We start from the raw sequence: 22,712 nt of genomic DNA, 5'->3' as shown, positions 1-22,712 counted from the left end.
ACAGCTCACAGAGGTGATAAAAACTTTCTCTGTGCTGACTGTGGGAAATGTTTCACAAATAAATCACATCTTGTTATACATCAGAGACGTCACACAGGTGAGAGGCCATTTTCATGTCCTGAGTGTGGGAAATGTTTCACAGAGAAATCAGATCTTGTTAGACATCAGAGAAGTCACACAGGTGAGAGGCCATTTTCATGTCCTGAGTGTGGGAAATGTTTTACACTGAAATCAGATCTTGTTAAACATCAGAGACGTCACACAGGGGAGAAACCATTTCCATGCTCTGAGTGTGGGAAATGTTTCACAGAGAAATCAGATCTTGTTAGACATCAGAGAAGTCACACAGGTGAGAGGCCATTTTCATGTCCTGATTGTGGGAAATGTTTTACACTGAAATCAAATCTTATTACACATCAGAGAAGTCACACAGGTGAGAGGCCATTTTCATGTCCTGATTGTGCGAAATGTTTTACACAGAAATCAAATCTTGTTACACATCAAATAATACATAAAAAACATGAACTGATAGACCTAAAACAATCCTTTAAATAATTCCAACACTTCAAATATTTTGGCAAACCTTTTATATTTTGAGTGCCAGCAATAGTAGAATGGACAATACATAGCGCCATCAGTAGACTAAACATTGGTACATTTTCCAACAATCTAACTTTAAATAGGGAATTATATATTACACAGTCATGGAGACCAGAATGGAACAGACATCTGATGTTATACGTATGTGATGTAATGAGTTGCTGTAATTGTCATTACCTGTGTGTGATGGGGATCAGTGAAGCATAGATTATAGTAGCACACTGCCTGTTATATACTCACACACACAGTGCTATGTATGTCCTCTCATCACTCTGCATTTCATTCCACTGACCAATAGGCTCAGATGTAGGCCTGTGTCTTATCAGCCAGACTATATCTTACCATTCAGTCTTAGGGGGCAGCTAGCTGAGGGGGCAACTAACTGTGGTAATATACTAAGTGTGGAATAACTAAGTGGGTTTTCTAAATAGCTTAACCTAAAACATGGCTCACACAATCAGACACTCCCTCCCCTGCAGCACTGTCACACAATCAGACACTCCCTCCCCTGCAGCACTGTCACACAATTAGACACTCCCTCCCCTGCAGCACTGTCACACAATCAGACACTCCCTCCCCTGCAGCACTGTCACACAATCAGACACTCCCTCCCCTGCAGCACTGTCACACAGTCAGACACTTCCTCCCCTGCAGCTCTGTCACACAGTCAGACACTCCCTCCCCTGCAGCACTGTCACACATTCAGACACTCCCTCCCCTGCAGCACTGTCACACAGTCAGACACTCCCTCCCCTGCAGCACTGTCACACAATCAGACACTCCCTCCCCTACAGCACTGTCACACAATCAGGCACTCCCCCCCCCCTGCAGCACTGTCACACAATCAGACACTCCCTCCCCTGCAGCACTGTCACACAATCAGACACTCCCTCCCCTGCAGCACTGTCACACAGTCAGACACTCCCTCCCCTGCAGCACTGTCACACGGTGACCTACACGTCACACACACCTCCAGGCCTGGTAATAGTAAAGGAGGTGGGGTAGGAATATTACTGTCCCAATCGATCACATACACAGATCTCCCACAGGTACCATCACTCACATTTACATCATTTGTACATTCTATCAGGACTGTCACCCCTTTCTCTCTGCGTGTTGCTGTCTATCGCCCACCTGGGCCACCCCAACAATCTCTGGAACCTATTTCTGCCTGGCTCCCTCACTTCCTATCCTCAGACATCTCCACCATCATCATGGGTGATATCAGTATCACTACTGACAGTCCACAATCTCCTCATGTCTCCAATCTACTCTCTGTAACCTCCTCTCTCAGCCTCTCCCAATGGTCTCCTCTACTCATCAGGAGGGTCACTGCCTTGTTCTGCTAACACCAAGGAAGAACTAGAAGAGGTTGTCTGTCATTGATGCACATGTATAATATATAACGTATTGTTAGCTGTAACATGTATAGATTATATACAGTCAGTGAGATATTAAAGAAAAGAATTAGAGATGTGAATATAGAATGAAGTGTGTAATAAGGAAATTCTGAGCCGTACGGCCCTACCATTAATTACTCATATTTATGTGTATATATATATATGTGTCTTACTCTCTTGTTGTATATCGTTATATATAGTGATAATAAATTATTTATTCCTAATCCCTCAATATTGATCAGTGTTTTATTCTCTGTACTCTTATGTCTATTTATATCCCATTCATTGGTGATCCCTATACAGATATTTCATAGAGAATATCATCTGATTCCTTTTATAGTACAGACATATTAGCCAGAGTATAACGTTTTGTACAATGTATCTATGACTATATTCCTCATATGTATACTGTATCTATTCTTCAGCTCATATACACTCTGTGGTTACTACAATGTATATATTATTATACTCCTCATATGTATACTGTATCTATTCTGCAGCTCATCTACACTCCGTGGTTACTACAATGTATCATTTATTATACTCCTCATATGTATACTGTATCTATTCTGCAGCTCATCTACACTCCGTGGTTACTACAATGTATCATTTATTATACTCATATGTATACTGTATCTATTCTGCAGCTCATATACACTCCGTGGTTACTACAATGTATCATTTATTATACTCCTCATATGTATACTGTATCTATTCTGCAGATCATATACACTCCGTGGTGTCTACAATGTATAATTTATTATATACCTCATATGTATACTGTATCTATTCTGCAGCTCATATACACTCCGTGGTTACTACAATGTATAATTTATTATACTCCTCATATGTATACTGTATATATTCTGCAGCTCATATACACTCCGTGGTTACTACAATGTATAATTTATTATACTCCTCATATGTATACTGTATATATTCTGCAGCTCATATACACTCCGTGGTGTCTACAATGTATCTTTTATTATACTCCTCATATGTATACTGTATCTATTCTGCAGCTCATATACACTCCATGGTGTCTACAATGTATCTTTTATTATACTCATATGTATACTGTATCTATTCTGCAGCTCATATACACTCCGTCGTGTCTACAATGTATCTTTTATTATACTGATATGTATACTGTATCTATTCTGCAGCTCATATACACTCTGTGGTTACTACAATGTATATATTATTATACTCCTCATATGTATACTGTATCTATTCTGCAGCTCATATACACTATGTGGTGTCTACAATGTATAATTTATTATAATCCTCATATGTATACTGTATCTATTCTGCAGCTCATATACACTCCGTGGTTACTACAATGTATCATTTATTATACTCATATGTATACTGTATCTATTCTGCAGCTCATATACACTATGTGGTGTCTACAATGTATAATTTATTATAATCCTCAAATGTATACTGTATATATTCTGCAGCTGATATACACTCCGTGGTTACTACAATGTATCATTTATTATATTCCTCATATGTGTACTGTATCTATTCTGCAGCTCATATACACTCCGTGGTGTCTACAATGTATCATTTATTATACTCCTCATATGTATACTGTATCTATTCTGCAGCTCATATACACTCCGTGGTTACTACAATGTATCATTTATTATACTCCTCATATGTATACTGTATCTATTCTGCAGCTCATATACACTCTGTGGTGTCTACAATGTATCATTTATTATACTCCTCATATGTATACTGTATCTATTCTGCAGCTCATATACACTCCGTTGTTACTACAATATATAATTTATTATACTCATATGTATACTGTATCTATTCTGCAGCTCATATACACTCCGTGGTTACTACAATGTATCATTTATTATACTCCTCATATGTATACTGTATCTATTCTGCAGCTCATATACACTCCGTAGTTACTACAATGTATCATTTATTATACTCCTCATATGTATACTGTATATATTCTGCAGCTCATATACACTCCGTAGTTACTACAATGTATCATTTATTATACTCCTCATATGTATACTGTATCTATTCTGCAGCTCATATACACTCCGTTGTTACTACAATATATCATTTATTATACTCATATGTATACTATATCTATTCTGCAGCTCATATATACTCCGTGGTGTCTACAATGTATAATTTATTATACTCCTCATATGTATACTGTATCTATTCTGCAGCTCATATACACTCCGTAGTTACTACAATGTATCATTTATTATACTCCTCATATGTATACTGTATCTATTCTGCAGCTCATATACACTCCGTTGTTACTACAATATATCATTTATTATACTCATATGTATACTATATCTATTCTGCAGCTCATATATACTCCGTAGTTACTACAATGTGTCATTTATTATACTCCTCATATGTATACTGTATCTATTCTGCAGCTCATATACACTCCGTGGTTACTACAATGTATCATTTATTATACTTCTCATATGTATACTGTATCTATTCTGCAGCTCATATACACTCTGTGGTTACTACAATGTATCATTTATTATACTCCTCATATGTATACTGTATCTATTCTGCAGCTCATATACACTCTGTGGTTACTACAATGTATCATTTATTATTCTCCTCATATGTATACTGTATCTATTCTGCAGCTCATATACACTCCGTGGTGTCTACAATGTATCTCTTATTATACTCCTCATATGTATACTGTATCTATTCTGCAGCTCATATACACTCCGTAGTTACTACAATGTATCATTTATTATACTCCTCATATGTATACTGTATCTATTCTGCAGCTCATCTACACTCCGTGGTTACTACAATGTATCATTTATTATACTCCTCATATGTATACTGTATCTATTCTGCAGCTCATATACACTCCGTAGATACTACAATGTATCATTTATTATACTCCTCATATGTATACTGTATCTATTCTGCAGATCATATGCACTCCGTTGTTACTACAATATATCATTTATTATACTCATATGTATACTATATCTATTCTGCAGCTCATATATACTCTGTGGTTACTACAATGTATCATTTATTATTCTCATATGTATACTGTATCTATTCTGCAGCTCATATACACTCCGTGGTTACTACAATGTATCATTTATTATACTCCTCATATGTATACTGTATCTATTCTGCAGCTCATATACACTCCATGGTGTCTACAATGTATCTTTATTTATACTCCTCATATGTATACTGTATATATTCTGCAGATCATATACACTCCGTGGTGTCTACAATGTATCATTTATTATATTCCTCATATGTATACTGTATCTATTCTGCAGCTCATATACACTCCGTGGTTACTACAATGTATCATTTATTATACTCATATGTATACTGTATCTATTCTGCAGATCATATACACTCCGTGGTTACTACAATGTATCATTTATTATACTCCTCATATGTATACTGTATCTATTCTGCAGCTCATATACACTCCGTGGTTACTACAATGTATCATTTATTATACTCCATATGTATACTGTATCTATTCTGCAGCTCATATACACTCCGTGGTGTCTACAATGTATCATTTATTATATTCCTCATATGTATACTGTATCTATTCTGCTGCTCATATACACTCAGTGGTTACTACAATGTATCATTTATTATACTCATATGTATACTGTATCTATTCTGCAGCTCATATACACTCCGTGGTGTCTACAATGTATCATTTATTATACTCCTCATATGTATACTGTATCTATTCTGCAGCTCATATACACTCCGTGGTTACTACAATGTATCATTTATTATACTCCTCATATGTATACTGTATCTATTCTGCAGCTCATATACACTCCGTGGTTACTACAATGTATCATTTATTATACTCCTCATATGTATACTGTATCTATTCTGCAGCTCATATACACTCTGTGGTTACTACAATGTATCATTTATTATACTCCTCATATGTATACTGTATCTATTCTGCAGCTCATATACACTCCGTGGTGTCTACAATGTATCATTTATTATACTCCTCATATGTATACTGCATCTATTCTGCAGCTCATACACTCCGTGGTTACTACAATGTATCATTTATTATACTCCTCATGTATACTGTATCTATTCTGCAGCTCATATACACTCCGTGGTTACTACAATGTATATATTATTATACTCCTCATATGTATACTGTATCTATTCTGCAGCTCATATACACTCCGTGGTGTCTACAATGTATCATTTACTATACTCATATGTATACTGTATCTATTCTGCAACTCATATACACTCCGTGGTTACTACAATGTATCATTTATTATACTCATATGTATACTGTATCTATTGTGCAGCTCATATACACTCCGTGGTGTCTACAATGTATCATTTATTATACTCCTCATATGTATACTGTATCTATTCTGCAGCTCATATACACTCCGTGGTGTCTACAATGTATCATTTATTATACTCATATGTATACTGTATCTATTCTGCAGCTCATATACACTCTGTGGTGTCTACAATGTATCATTTATTATACTCCTCATATGTATACTGTATCTATACTGCAGCTCATACACACTCCGTGGTTACTACAATGTGTATATTATTATACTCCTCATATGTATACTGTATCTATTCTGCAGCTCATATACACTCTGTGGTTACTACAATGTATCATTTATTATACTCCTCATATGTATACTGTATCTATTCTGCAGCTTATATACACTCCATGGTGTCTACAATGTATCATTTATTATACTCCTCATATGTATACTGTATCTATTCTGCAGCTCATATACACTCTGTGGTTACTACAATGTATCATTTATTATACTCCTCATATGTATACTGTATCTATTCTGCAGCTTATATACACTCCATGGTTACTACAATGTATAATTTATTATACTCCTCATATGTATACTGTATCTTTTCTGCAGCTTATATACACTCCATGGTGTCTACAATGTATCATTTATTATACTCCTCATATGTATACTGTATCTATTCTGCAGCTCATATACACTCTGTGGTGTCTACAATGTATCATTTATTATACTCCTCATATGTATACTGTATCTATACTGCAGCTCATACACACTCCGTGGTTACTACAATGTGTATATTATTATACTCCTCATATGTATACTGTATCTATTCTGCAGCTCATATACACTCTGTGGTTACTACAATGTATCATTTATTATACTCCTCATATGTATACTGTATCTATTCTGCAGCTTATATACACTCCATGGTGTCTACAATGTATCATTTATTATACTCCTCATATGTATACTGTATCTATTCTGCAGCTCATATACACTCTGTGGTGTCTACAATGTATCATTTATTATACTCCTCATATGTATACTGTATCTATACTGCAGCTCATACACACTCCGTGGTTACTACAATGTGTATATTATTATACTCCTCATATGTATACTGTATCTATTCTGCAGCTCATATACACTCTGTGGTTACTACAATGTATCATTTATTATACTCCTCATATGTATACTGTATCTATTCTGCAGCTTATATACACTCCATGGTTACTACAATGTATAATTTATTATACTCCTCATATGTATACTGTATCTGTTCTGCAGCTCATATACACTCCGTGGTTACTACAATGTATCATTTACTATACTCAAAAAAAAAGTAGATCACACAGGTAAATTCCTGTTTATTATCAGCCCCAATTTGACATCTGTCATCTGGTGACATCACAGACACATTATATACAGTTAGATCATGTATATATATACCCTGATATAATAGCAGTAAGTGTATCTGACATCTGGTGACATCACAGACACATTATATACAGTTAGATCATGTAGTTATATATCCTGATATAATAGCAGTAAGTGTATCTGACATCTGGTGACATCACAGACACATTATATACAGTTAGATCATGTAGGTATATACCCTGATATAATAGCAGTAAGTGTATCTGACATCTGGTGACATCACAGACACATTATATACAGTTAGATCATGTAGGTATATACCCTGATATAATAGCAGTAAGTGTATCTGACATCTGGTGACATCACAGACACATTATATACAGTTAGATCATGTATATATATACCCTGATATAATAGCAGTAAGTGTATCTGACATCTGGTGACATCACAGACACATTATATACAGTTAGATCATGTAGGTATATATCCTGATATAATAGCAGTAAGTGTATCTGACATCTGGTTACATCACAGACACATTATATACAGTTAGATCATGTAGTTATATATACTGATATAATAGCAGTAAGTGTATCTGACATCTGGTGACATCACAGACACATTATATACAGTTAGATCATGTAGTTATATACCCTGATATAATAGCAGTAAGTGTATCTGACATCTGGTGACATCACAGACACATTATATACAGTTAGATCATGTAGTTATATATCCTGATATAATAGCAGTAAGTGTATCTGACATCTGGTGACGTCACAGACACATTATATACAGTTAGATCATGTAGTTATATATCCTGATATAATAGCAGTAAGTGTATCTGACATCTGGTGACATCACAGCCACATTATATACAGTTAGATCATGTAGTTATATAGCCTGATATAATAGCAGTAAGTGTATCTGACATCTGGTGACATCACAGACACATTATATACAGTTAGATCATGTAGTTATATATCCTGATATAATGGCAGTAAGTGTATCTGACATCTGGTGACATCACAGACACATTATATACAGTTAGATCATGTAGGTATATATACTGATATAATGGCAGTAAGTGTATCTGACATCTGGTGACATCACAGACACATTATATACAGTTAGATCATGTAGGTATATATCCTGATATAATAGCAGTAAGTGTATCTGACATCTGGTTACATCACAGACACATTATATACAGTTAGATCATGTAGGTATATACCCTGATATAATAGCAGTAAGTGTATCTGACATCTGGTGACATCACAGACACATTATATACAGTTAGATCATGTAGTTATATACCCTGATATAATAGCAGTAAGTGTATCTGACATCTGGTTACATCACAGACACATTATATACAGTTAGATCATGTAGGTATATATCCTGATATAATAGCAGTAAGTGTATCTGACATCTGGTGACATCACAGACACATTATATACAGTTAGATCATGTAGTTATATATCCTGATATAATAGCAGTAAGTGTATCTGACATCTGGTGACATCACAGACACATTATATACAGTGAGATCATGTATATATATACCCTGATATAATAGCAGTAAGTGTATCTGACATCTGGTTACATCACAGACACATTATATACAGTTAGATCATGTAGGTATATATCCTGATATAATAGCAGTAAGTGTATCTGACATCTGGTGACATCACAGACACATTATATACAGTTAGATCATGTAGTTATATATCCTGATATAATAGCAGTAAGTGTATCTGACCTCTGGTGACATCACAGACACATTATATACAGTGAGATCATGTATATATATACCCTGATATAATAGCAGTAAGTGTATCTGACATCTGGTGACATCACAGACACATTATATAGAGTTAGATCATGTATATATATACCCTGATATAATAGCAGTAAGTGTATCTGACATTACTGGGAAATGAATGTAATATGAGGCCGTGGAGGAGACTGTACTACCAAACGTATACAGGACCCAGTCTATATTCCTTACATACCCTGCTCCCCAGTACAACAAAAGGAAGAAAAGGGGTAGTATATACAGTATGTATATATATATATATATATATCTTCAGGGCTCAGGACACCCTTTTGTCAAGGTGCAAGTAGCAGAATAAACCATTAAAAAATACCTTAGGTAAAGAGAAAGAAGCCTGCTGCCAGGTGATTGTCACGCTGTATGGCATCGTATTCATCCCGTAGCGGGATTAAGGATTATTTATTACATCACTTTCATATATCATGCACGTATTTCTTGTATTTACAGTCAGGTCCATAAATATTGGGACATTGACAGAATTTTCATATTTTGGCCTCTATTCACCACCACAATGGCTTTGAAATGAAACAAACAAGATGTGATTTACCTGCAGACTTTCAGATTTAATTTGAGGGTAATTACATCCAAATCAGGTGAACGGTGTAGGAATTACAACGGTTTCTATATGTGCCTCCCACTTTTTTAGGGGCCAAAAGTAATGGGACTATCAACTCAAAAGCTATTTCATGGACAGGTGTGGGCTATTCCCTCATTATTTCATTATCAATTAAGCAGGTAAAAGGTCTGGAGTTGATTCTAGGTGTGACATTTGCATTTGGAATCAGTTGCTGTCAACTCTCAATATGAGATCCAAAGAGCTGTCACTATCAGTGAAGCAAGCCATCATTAGGCTGAAAAATCAAAACAAACCCATCAGAGAGAGAGCAAAAACATTAGGTGTGGCCAAATCACTCCACACAAGCGGCAATTAATCTGTGGCCGTGCACGGCTCTCTATATATATTGTTGGCTCAGATCTGAGTACTCACATGGTGCGACACTGCGCTATAGTAGGGAAGCAGGGGACCGAATGGTATCTGTGCCTCCAAAATTGCACAAATCACTGCCCCATGTTTCCTCCCTACTTCAAGATCTTCCTAGTAGGTGCTCCTCACTGCAGATGCATCCTAATATCCTGGGTATATGGCACTACACTTGGGAGCGCACGCTGACACTGATGCAGCTGATGGCTGGACACGTGGAGCCTGACACGTGATGGATGGTCACGTGATACGGAAGTCCCCGGGAGCAAACAGCTGATCCTACGAGACCGAGCAACTCTTCCAGCAAACGTCACTAGTTAGGGGTTGGACTTGACGCGTTTCTCAGCCATATGAAGGAGGCTGTTTCATTAGAAGTAACACCCCTTGAAATGAGCCATCTATTTATACTGGGTTTATCCAATCCAGAGTAATTTCATATCTGCAACATTTTTAACCCCTTATTGCCTTCTCAATTTGAAGAAAACAGATGGCTATAATAAAAAAAACATTCAGAGAAGAGAGGAAAAGGGGAGGACAAATATTAACTGCCCCTCTCCATCTCTCCCTCCCTTTATAAATAACACATCACATCTATATATGAGGTAAGTATAATCACCATGAAAGGTCTTAAATAAATAGTATAGTATACATCAATCCACAAATTGGTCTAAAGTATAAAAATCATTATAACGTTTCATATTGATCTTATGATTTTACCATTCTTAAGAATATTGTTCAGAATCAAGAATACGCATAAACATATACTTTGAAGGATGGTATAATACACCTATACATATGACAGAACACTAAAAATAGATAAATATAGACATACAAATAAGCCTATTTAGATAGCCAAATCATAAATGTGGGTCCTTACACAAATATAAAAATAAAATAAAAATTCATAAAAAGTTCTATGAGCATAATGCGTACATATCCATCAACACTAGTATTGTATATGTATGTCATATTAAGGACACAGTAAAAAGGGGGGGGGGGACAAACAGATGAATCCAACCGAACATTGCTGGCAAAAAATATATATAGATATAAATAAATGTACAAAAGAATTTACACCAATAGCACATCCCAGATCGTACCAGACATACAACTGATGTCATATGAAGATATATATCATATTCTATTCTTCTCTTGTGTATGAGGAATCATTTCACCTACGGTTTCCCATCTGTAGATATGATGTGAAACGTTGTCTATATCCTAATGGAACAAAAATCTAATGAAGGTATTATTCAGAATTTTGGTTTGTCCTAATTATCTACAGTAGGGGAATGAAGGGAATATAAATGCACGAACAATCGTGCAGGGAAAACCAACCCACATGCAGGGATCATAAATATTAATGGTAATAACAACCTACATCTAGTCAGTATCAGGAGTCCTAATCTCCAGGTGGGTCCAGACAATAAAGGGGGGGGGGGGGAGAGAGAGGGGAGGGGAGGACATGAAAGAACTAACAAATAGGTAGCTATATGGACCAGAGGGAACAGTGTGCATTGTTCTGAGAAGATGAATAGTCAGATAGGACTGTGGGTCTGCAGGAGACAACACTGCTGAGCCTCCAGGGACCTGAAGTGTCCACCATATGATACCACCTGTAAGGCCCTAACAAATTCCTAAATTCCATTCAGTTCGATGTTATAATTCAACCCATTGGGAACTAGGGTTCCTAGTCTATATATCCAGAAGGCCTCTTTTCTACATAGGGTACGAAATCTGTCTCCTCCTCCTGCGATTGATTTTATTTGTTCTATAGCTTTTACTTTGATGTTTTTGATATTCCCAGAGGGGCATGTAGAGACATGATTGGGGAGACTGTGTGTTTTTAGATTTTTTAGAACACATCGTCTATGTTCCAAAAATCTGGTATTTAGGGTCCGTATGGTGCGGTCTACATATTGAATCCCACAACCGCATGGATTGACATAAATCACATGTTTTGATTGACAATTTATGAAAGAATCAATCTTGAATGTAAATTTATCCACAAATGAAACTACGGTGTCGCTTTTGTGGTCAGCATGTTGACATGTGTGGCAGTTATTTCGTCCACATTTAAAAAAACTTTTAGGTTTAGGGGCCAACCATGTCAGACTAGATTCTCCTTGGGAATATTCATTTGTTTTTTTACGTAGGCTAGGTGCCAATTTTGTTTTCAAACTCCGCTTTTCTAAAGACTACTCTGCTTCCATCCTCAAACTCCTTGGCTAATAATCTATCCCTTTTCAAAAGGGCGGAGTTCTTATTTATAATTCTCCTAATTTCAGGGGCAGATGCATTGTATTTCGTCATGGAGGCCATAGACTTATTATCTATATCTGGGGTCTTATTACCCCTATCAGCTGCATCAGTGTCAGCGTGCGCTCCCAAGTGTGGTACCATATACCCAGGATGTTAGGATGCACCTGCGGTGAGGAGCACCTACTAGGAAGATCTTGAAGTAGGGAGGAAACATGAGGCAATGATTTGAGCAATTTTGGAGGCACAGATACCATTCGGTCCCCTGCTTCCCTACTATAGCGCAGTGTCGCACCACGTGAGTACTCAGATCTAAGCCAACAATATATATAGAGCCGTGCACGGCCAGAGATTAATTGCCGCTTGTGTGGAGGTGTATCAGGACTCTGTATATTGATAAGGTGCTAATTAAGTCTGCCAAGCACTGATTGAACCACAATTTATTAGTGGAGTGTATACCTATGAAAGTACGGAGACCAGTCATCCCTGTGTTAATCAACACACTAAAATCCTTTCTCTGAAGGGGGCGTGGCTTGGAGTGGCATGTAGTGGGAAGCAAACCTGCGTGCTCTCCCTGAAATATCCTGCAGGAGCAGTGCCCCAGCCTTTAAACTCACCTACATCATGGGTGCGTGTGTGCTGCTGCCCCTGGGTCGGTGTTGGACCGTCTCTCCTCTTCCTCCGGCGCTCACAAGTGGCTGGAAGCGGGCGCTGCTATCCGGCTGTGGTCTCCTCTCCTCTGCTGGTCACGTGGATGGCTCCCACTCCCGCTGACACTACCCGGCGGCTGCTGACTGCGGGTCTCCTCTCCCTCCTGGCTCTGGTGATCCTCTGGGGGCAAGATACTGCTCATCTGCTGGGTGGAATGCTGGCCGGATCTCCCTCTGCCTCAGGCTGTGGTGCTGGCTCCTGGTGTTTCACATTGATGGTGGCCATCTTGGATTTGGTAGCACAGTGATCCTGCTGCTGCTGCTGCCAGTTTAAAGTAAAGTACAGTGATTCTCTAAGCGGCTAAGTGGTGTTAAATTTCTCACCCCTCCCCTCCAGCTGCCTGATCACCCTGTAGTGGTGCCTGTTTTATATTCATATTATTGCTCACCTGCCGATTCCTGTGATTAATATTTGCGGGTGACTGGCTGGGTCCTGTAGTTCCTCTGTCTGGACTCCTCCTGTGCTGCCTGTATTTCCTGATTTATTGCTGGGCTGTAATTTGATCTCTATATTTCCTGGACTTTCTGCCTGCATTAATATTCTACTTCCCAGTATCCTGTGGTGATCCCTTTGTGGTATAATGGGGAAAACAGGCCATTCCTCTGGGGTGGCCTCTAAGCTGGAACGCTTTGCCCGTACCACTGCTCCTTCTCCACTGGTCGACCCTCCTGACATTCCGCCACCTCCTCCGGCTGCTACGTCTGATTCTGCAAGTGACTCTCAGCTTTCACATATCTTACAGGCTATTGCAGAGTCGGAAAAGAGGGTCACTGACAAGATAGGTGAAGTACAGATTGATATCTCCCTGATCTGTCATGATCTTCAGAAAATACGGGAACAAGTTGGGGAGGCTGAACATCATATCTCTACTGTGGAGGATCTTACCGCTCCAATACCTGGGCAGATTGTGGCCCTCTCCACTGAAGTGGCTGCCTGTCATTCCAAGCTTTCCGATTTGGAGGGACGCCTCCGAAGAAATAATCTGCACTTTGTAGGCCTGCCGGAGCGGGTTGAAGGTTCTGCTCCTGAGGAGTTCCTGGAGGAGCGGTTGGTGAAACTCTTTGGTAAAGATGCCTTCTCACCGCAGCTTTCCATTGAACGGGCCCACCGCGTGCCTGCTAGGCCGCCGCCTCCAGGAGCCCCTCCGAGGACATTTATTGCCCACATGCTTCATTACAAAGACCGTGACGCAGTCTTGCAGCTGGTCCGTCTCCATGGTCCTCTCAAGTTGGATAATCACTCTATTTCAGTGTTTCCTGATTTTGCTGTTGAAGTGCAAAAAAGTCGTTCTCAGTTTATGCCTGTTAAACGCAAGCTACGGGAGCACCAACTTCAATACTCCATGCTTTTTCCGTCCCGTCTTCGTGTGGTGGCTGATGGCACTACTCATTTTTTCAATACACCTGCAGATGCTGAGGCCTGGCTGGCTGGATGTCCGCGGCCTCCACGTTGACTTTTTTACCTTGGACCCTTTGCTGTTTCCTGATGCTGATCTAATGGTTTCGTGAGTCCGCTACTGGTTTCCCCTGTTTTAAGTGCTCCCCCTATTTTGTTTGATCATTTAATGTATTTTATTGTATATTCTGATCCATCTGCTGTTTTGTTGTGATTTTTTCATTTATTCTCTGGTAATGGGGGAAGTTGGGAGTTTAGTGGACTGTAGTTTGTTTTGAGGGGCAACCGCTCCTCTATAACTATTAGGAGGGCCTTGCTAGCAATAGCTTTGTCTACCAGCCCTAGATACGTAAGTTACTGTTTGCTTATTTAGTCTATGTTTGTTAATTTAGACTAGGGAATTTTTCTCTCTTTCGGGATTAGGTATACCTTAAGTTTGGTAGGGTATGCAGGGTGGGTTTTGGATGTGGGTTAGTTTGTTATTTTTCTTATGTTGTTTTTATTTGAATTATTTTTACATGTGTTGCCATTTTTTTTGCTATTTTGATATGATGTAATATGTGCCGACCTGTGTATTGCTTGCGCATGGGGGTATCTTTATTATCTTTCTGTCTGTGTTTTTATCCTTTTTGCTCTCTTATGTGATTTATTATTATTATGGCTGCTGGGGATAATTCTGGGGGCATTCGTTTGCTCACCTGGAATGTTCGGGGCCTTAGTGATAAGGTTAATAGAGCCCTAGTTCTGTCACAGGTTAAAAGATTGAATGTGGATATTGTTTGTCTTCAGGAGACTCATCTCTTTGGTAGCCGTATAATGGCTTTGAAGAAGCCCTGGGTGGGATGGATGTACCATTCCATCTTCTCTCATAATTCTAGAGGCGTTTCTATTTTGATTCACAGGCGTCTTCATTTTATTCTTGATACAGTCCAAATTGATCCCATGGGTAGATATGTTTTCCTGAGAGCATTTGTTAATTCTCTGTTTGTGCATATACTTGCGGTCTATATCCCACCCACCATATTCTAATGACATTTTAGGTAAGGCTGCTGCCTTTATTGCACTTTCTCCCTCTACCCCTGTTATTTGCTTGGGTGATTTTAACAACGTAATGGATCCATCCCTGGACCGTTGGCGAGAGTCCATTTCTTCCCTACCTCCTTCCCAGTCTCCCATTTCTAAATTGATTGCTGAATTGGGCTGGTTAGATGTCTGGCGTGTCCGTTCTCCTGCTGTCTCTGCTTTCTCCTGTCAGTCCTCTACTTATCGTACTTTTTCCCATATTGATATGGTTTTTCTTTCACCTATTTTGGTTCCCAGAGTTTCTGCAGTTGATTATTTGTCAAGGGGTGTCTCCGACCACTCTACGTTGTGTATTACTATTGGTTCCTCCATTTCGGAGGGTGCCCATTTTTGGAAGCTTAACCCATTCTGGCTGGACCTGATGGGTGCTGGCTCTGAGTTGGAGGCTGCTTGGGTGTCCTATTTTGAAGATAATGCGGGTACTGAGGTTTCTATCCTTTGGGATTCCTTTAAGGCTTTTTTAAGGGGCACCTTTATTAAGTGTATTGCTAACATTATATTATATCATGGACAGCGGGAAACTATTCTGGAAACTGCTTATAGGGATGCTGAGGCATGGTACCTCTTGTTCAGCATGATCTCAGACAGGTAGAATATGCTTCGTGCCCAGCGGGAGTGGTCAGATCACCTGTTTGATAAATCCAAGCGCAAACTGTTGTTTTCGCGTCATAGGCAATATTCACATGCGGATGTTGGGGGGAGTTATTTAGCCTTTTTGGCAAAAGAGGATGTTGCTTCCAGAACGTTCTCTGGTATCCTTGATTCTTCTGGAACGTTGCATACCTCTGCTCCTTCTATAACAGAGGTATTTTTGCAATACTAAGGTATCATATTCTCCCTCCCAGCTTTGTGCCTATTTAGAGGCAGTCCGTCTGCCCTGTCTTGAAATTGAGGTAGTGAATTTATTAGATGCTCCTTTTACAGAGGAGGAATTGGAGGTTGCTATCTCCTCCTTTCCACACTGTAAAGCTCCCGGAGTTGATGGTGTCCCGATAGAGGTGTATCAGAAATGTAAAAACTTCTTTATTCCGCATCTCATTGAGACTTTTGATGCTTTTTTGAATGCTGGTTGTCTCCCGCCATCCATGTCGGAGGCCTTGGTTGTAGTGCTCCCAAAACCTGGTGTCGAAGCTGGTTTAGTGGCTGAGACAGAATCAGTGTAAAATTAGCTTGAAGCAATGCCATCTTGCGAATGGCAACCAGACTCCATCTTAGAAATAAGTATCTGCACGACGCCATTTTGCGAATGGCCGCCCAGTGCCATTTTAGAGAAACTCGCATTTACTACATACGGCCATGCTATAATTAGCATCGGGCGATCGCATATTATTAGCAATATGTGAACGCATATTTCCCCTTATCCCATATGCACAGTAAATACGCAGATTAGCGAATGCACAATATCCTGCATGCGAACGCTGTTTATTAGATGCATGCGGGCACATCTGCCCCAAGTCACATAAATCTAACTAGCATCTTTACCCAAACCCCTAATACTTACACAATGCACACTCACATAAAAGGTTCCATAGTTTCAAAGAATAAGATTCAAGTTTTGTTCATTTATTACCAATGCTGTGAAATAAAGGCTATTTGGTATCTAAGGTTTAATACATGATAAGTAAGCCGTATTTGGTGTTATACTGATCTGCACTTTCTCAACAGCTTTCCGGTGTCATCGGTTTGAAGATTGCAACATGGATTCTCAACTTATGAACATTAGAGAGTTAAAACATTAAAAATTTACTTGTAAAAGTAGCAGCTTAGTTATGCATGCAGCGGGAAAACAGGAGACAACAAGCTGTCGGAGGCTGCTCTGTGTCCATATGAATCGACCTGTTAATTGTCCTGTAACAGAAGCACCGTGATGAAGAACCAATGGGATCAGCAACAAACCTCTCTATTGTGTTGTCTATTTCTGTAAGGGTATATATGTGTGTTGTGACCCCCTTCTGGAGTCTTCTTGCTGATTGACGGAGGTTACTTGATGATGCCGGTATCTGGTCCAGAGCGCGTGCGTATGTATAACTGTATCTTGGGTCTGTATAATTCTTTGCGCTAAATTGTACTTATATCACAGCGTGTAACTGACTGTACTTTACTTGAATAATACTTTGTGCTTTGGAAACACTTGTTCAAAGTCTAAGGTCTTTATTTACTGTATGACTGCGTACGCAAATAGCGTCAATTTTAGAGGTTTATAGGCAGGTTTTAGAAGGTATAGGCAGGAGCGTATAGAGGTTGAAATTCAGTATCCTTACTGGGAAGGACCCCCTCTATCCAGACTCTTATAGACCTATTTACCTTCTTACCACTGACGTCAAAATATTGGCTAAATTGTTGGCTATTCATCTTAATTCTGTTATTACTTCTATTATACACTCTGACCAGACCGGCTTCATGCCTGGTAAATCTACTACTGAAAATATTGGGCGATTATTTTACCATGTGCAAATGTCCCATGGGGATACCTCTGAAGCGGTGGTGGTCTCCTTAGATGCAGCCAAGGTCTTCGATACTGTGGAATGGGAGTATTTATGGGAGGTCTTATCTAAGTTTTGTTTTGGTCCTCGTTTTATTGGCTGGGTCCGTCTTTTGTACTCTTCCCCGGCAGCCAGAGTGTCGGTGAATGGTTGTGTCTCCTCTTCTTTTCAACTTGGGCGTGGCACTCACCAGGGGTGCCCTTTATCCCCTTCATTGTTTGCACTGGCTATCAACCCCCTGGCGTGTCTCATTCGCTCAGATTTTGCTATTCCGGGCATGCGAGTGGGCCATGTAATTGACAAAATAGCTCTTTATGCGGACGATATACTCCTGTTTCTGGCAGACGCGGACCCAGCTTTGGATTGTTTGATGGATGTTATTAAGGATTTTGGCTTTTTTTCGGGGTTGCTGATTAATTGGTCCAAATCTAATATTTTTCCTTTGAATGGCTCCCTGCCTCTATCCTCTTCTCTCTCTTGCCCTTTACAATGGACTCTCTCCTTTTGGTATTTGGGTGTCTCCATTTCACCTAACCCTGCTGACTTTGTTGAATTAAATGTGATGCCCATTACTTCAGCTTTTAAACAAAAGATTCATGTGTGGAAGAAACTTTCGCTTACAGTGACAGGTCGTATTAATTTATTTAAAATGTCCATTCAACCTAAATACTTGTATGTTTTACAGCATTCCCCTGTATATATTCCCAAATTTTTTTTTCTCATATTGATTCTATTTTATCTTCTTTTGTATGGGGGGATAAGAGACCACGGATTTCTCTCCGTACACTTTGTAGATCTAAATCTTCAGGTGGGCTGGCCCTTTCTAATATATGTATTTATTATATGGCTTCACAGTTGTCACAATTGGTGGCCTGGTTATCTGCTGGTACTGATACTACTTTGGCGGGATTTCTTAGTGGGAAAACAGGCTCCCCTTTAGCTCCTTTACAAATTTTGTTCTCTGTAAAATTGCCGGGTAGATCTCCCCCCTTACTTCGACAGGCTTGACTGGTTTGGCATTTTGCTCAAGGATTATTTAGGGATGAGGGTGTGGATCCAGAGGTCCCCCTGTGGTATAATGGTGGTTTTTCTGAGCTGGGACTGCTGGGATCGTAGTCCTTCTGGATTTCATATGGTATCAAAACCCTTGGCCATTTGTGTCATAATGGGGTGCTTCACTCCTTTGATCATTTATGCATGGCCTTCATCGTACGGCATTTTATAGATACCTTCAACTTCGTCATGCCCTGCACTCCCAGTTTGGATCTGACCCTGTTTTATTATCACCTTCTCTTCTTAAACTTGCACTTATCAAATTACCTGTTCGTAAGACAGTCTCCTGTCTTTATAGTGATCTTACCTCTCGTAATTTGCCAGATGCCCTTCTCCCCCTTAGGAATAAATGGGAATTATATTTGGGTTCTCTTCAGGATGAACAATGGTCTCAGTTGTTGGGCTCTATAAGATATACTTCCCCTTGTGTTCGTTTCCAACAAATCCATTATTTTATCTTGCACAGGACTTACCGGTCCTATTTCTATTGCACATATTGATATTAATGTTCCAACTAATTGCCCCAAATGTCATGCTCTTGGTTGTGATTTTGGCATTTGTTATGGGATTGCCCTAGGGTTAACGATTTTTGGACCTTGGTGTGGTCTGATATGCAGTTTACTTTCCCCTCATTACCTCCCATAGAGGCAAAACTTTGTTTATTCGCATTGGATATTGAGGAATTGTTTAATGCAAATATTTATTGTTATGTTTTAGGCTTATCCACTTTAGCAAAAGTAATTATTGCCCATTCTTGGTGTGCTCCAGATCCTCCTGATATACACAAATGGAGGGCACTTGTTAATGATACCATTGATCATGAATGGTATGTTTATACAAGTCATAAAGCTCTTTTTAAATTTCATAAATTATGGGATAGATGGGCTTTCTTTCTTGGGCCTTCGTAGACCAATTGGGGATCCTTCCGTGTAATCTATCCTCTTCTATTCTCCCTTTTCTTTCCCTTTTTTGTTTTTGCCCCGTTCTTTGTTTTGTTTGCTTCCTTATTGTTCGATTATTTTATTTTACTTCCATGCGCAATGTCATATTTGTGATCTCAGGTTTGGTTTACTGCGGATACTTCTTTGATTGTATATTTTGGTATTTAATTGTACCACTGTACTTTCCTTTTTTTTATTGGCAACACATTTTTGTTTATGTTTTGTTTATATGTAGAAAATTTTCTAATAAAAATCTACATGATTTAAAAAAAATCCTTTCTCTGAAAGAACTTATTCATAGATTTTGTCAATCTGTACCAACAGGGCCTTTTTTACCCACCTAACACCCTGACTCTGGATTGCGTTTAAAAGAATCATCCTTTTTATCCATTTGTTTCAGACCAAGATGGATAATATTGGGGTATTGTGGCCACATATTGATATTGTGCATACGTCCTTGATGTGTTTATTTTATATAGCTGTTAATCTATTTAGTGTACATATATTCAGAGAGAATATATTTGTTCTTGAATATTTTATTTTCAATCATTTTTAATGTTGCTTTATATATATATTTTTCAATTTGTTTAACATTATTGTTCACTTTCTGAGGTCAGCACTTTCTTAACTAGTTGATTTAATGAAAATAAGTGTTTACTTATCGATCCTCCTACGATCTGAAATGTATGTGTCCACTGGTGGTAATACTCACAGACCTTAATTAAGCAAGTGGCAACCACCCGTAAATTAGCGCTCTGTAGCCAGGTATATCAGGTGCCCGTCGGCTTGCATATCATTGTCCTCCGGTTCATCAGGAGGAAAAGGTGACCATATGGTACAAGGGCCCCCTTACATTCACTTTCCCAAATTCACCAGCACATTTCACTCGACAAGCATCTCTTTTCTCGATATCACCCTTTGCACACATCCCCCAACTTTCTGTTACTAGAAGTCCTCAGGCAGTGACAGGAGGAAGCCAGCAGTGATTGGTCAGTGACTGACCTGTTACCAGGTTACTTCTTCTAGTCTGTAATGGTGAGAGCGGGGGATGGAGGACCTTCTCTATCACAGCTCTTACCTGTGCACTTATCAGACCACCCTCATTATACATCCCCTGACTTTCTGTCACCACAAGTCCTCAGGCAGAGACAGGAGGAAGCCGGCAGTGAGTGATCAGTGACTGACCTGTTACCAGGTTACTTCTTCTACTCTGTAATGGTGAGAGCGGGGGATGGAGGACCTTCTCTATCACAGCTCTTACCTGTGCACTTATCAGACCACCCTCATTATACATCCCCTGACTTTCTGTCACGAGAAATCCTCAGGCAGTGACAGGAGGAAGCCGGCAGTGAGCAGTCAGTGACTGACCTGTTACCAGGTTACTTCTTCTAGTCTGTAAGAGCCACACAATGGTGAGAGCGGGGGATGGAGGACCTTCTCTATCACAGCTCTTACCTGTGCACCTATCAGACCACCCTCATTATACATCCCCTGACTTTCTGTTACTAGAAGTCCTCAGGCAGTGACAGGAGGAAGCCAGCAGTGATTGGTCAGTGACTGACCTGTTACTAGGTTACTTCCTCTAGTCTGTAATGGTGAGAACGGGGGATGGAGGACCTTCTCTATCACAGCTCTTACCTGTGCACTTATCAGACCACCCTCATTATACATCCCCTGACTTTCTGTCACGAGAAATCCTCAGGCAGTGACAGGAGGAAGCCGGCAGTGAGCAGTCAGTGACTGACCTGTTACCAGGTTACTTCTTCTAGTCTGTAAGAGCTGCACAATGGTGAGAGCGGGGGATGGAGGAGCTTCTCTATCACAGCTCTTACCTGTGCACTTATCACACCACCCTCATTATACATGCCCTGACTTTCTGTCACCAGAAGTCCTCAGGTAATGACAGGAGAAAGCCGGCAGTGAGTGGTCAGTGACTGACCTGTTACCAGGTTACTTCTAGTCTGCACATCTATTCTTTACACTTCACTATCACATTTTTTCCCCTTTTCGTGTGATGCCCTAGGGATGTTCCTAGGCTGGAATTTTTTGGGGTACCTTGCTTCTCGGACGTGAACCCTTTAATGTTAGGGACGCCAGTAGAGGAGCCTTGATGATGGCCTGGCGCTTATTCGTATATTTGCAAATGTATGTAACTAATACCTCTAAATCTCTATTATCATGTAGGATTTAAGTATTTTTTGTTGATATTGGTGCAGTGAGCTGAAGGGAATCTTTTTCTGTGGTTCAGTGT

At 39.4% G+C, this 22,712-nt stretch overlaps 1 protein-coding gene across 1 annotated transcript in view; it reads left to right on the top strand.

Annotated features, from left to right (window-relative positions):
- Nucleotides 1-22,712, top strand: part of LOC148442105 (uncharacterized) — a 252,714-nt gene that overhangs the window by 193,199 nt on the left and 36,803 nt on the right. The window contains exon 13 of the mRNA XM_088464229.1: nt 14-433. Coding sequence (XP_088320355.1) covers nt 14-433 — 420 coding nt within the window. The remainder of the gene's footprint in view (nt 1-13; nt 434-22,712) is intronic.

Source organism: Taudactylus pleione, unplaced genomic scaffold (genome assembly GCF_031769625.1).
Source record: "Taudactylus pleione unplaced genomic scaffold, aTauple2 ptg001616l, whole genome shotgun sequence".
NCBI classification, from domain to species: Eukaryota; Metazoa; Chordata; class Amphibia; order Anura; family Myobatrachidae; genus Taudactylus; species Taudactylus pleione.
Note: the sequence above shows the minus strand (reverse complement) of the source record. Positions and strands in the feature narration are given on the sequence as shown.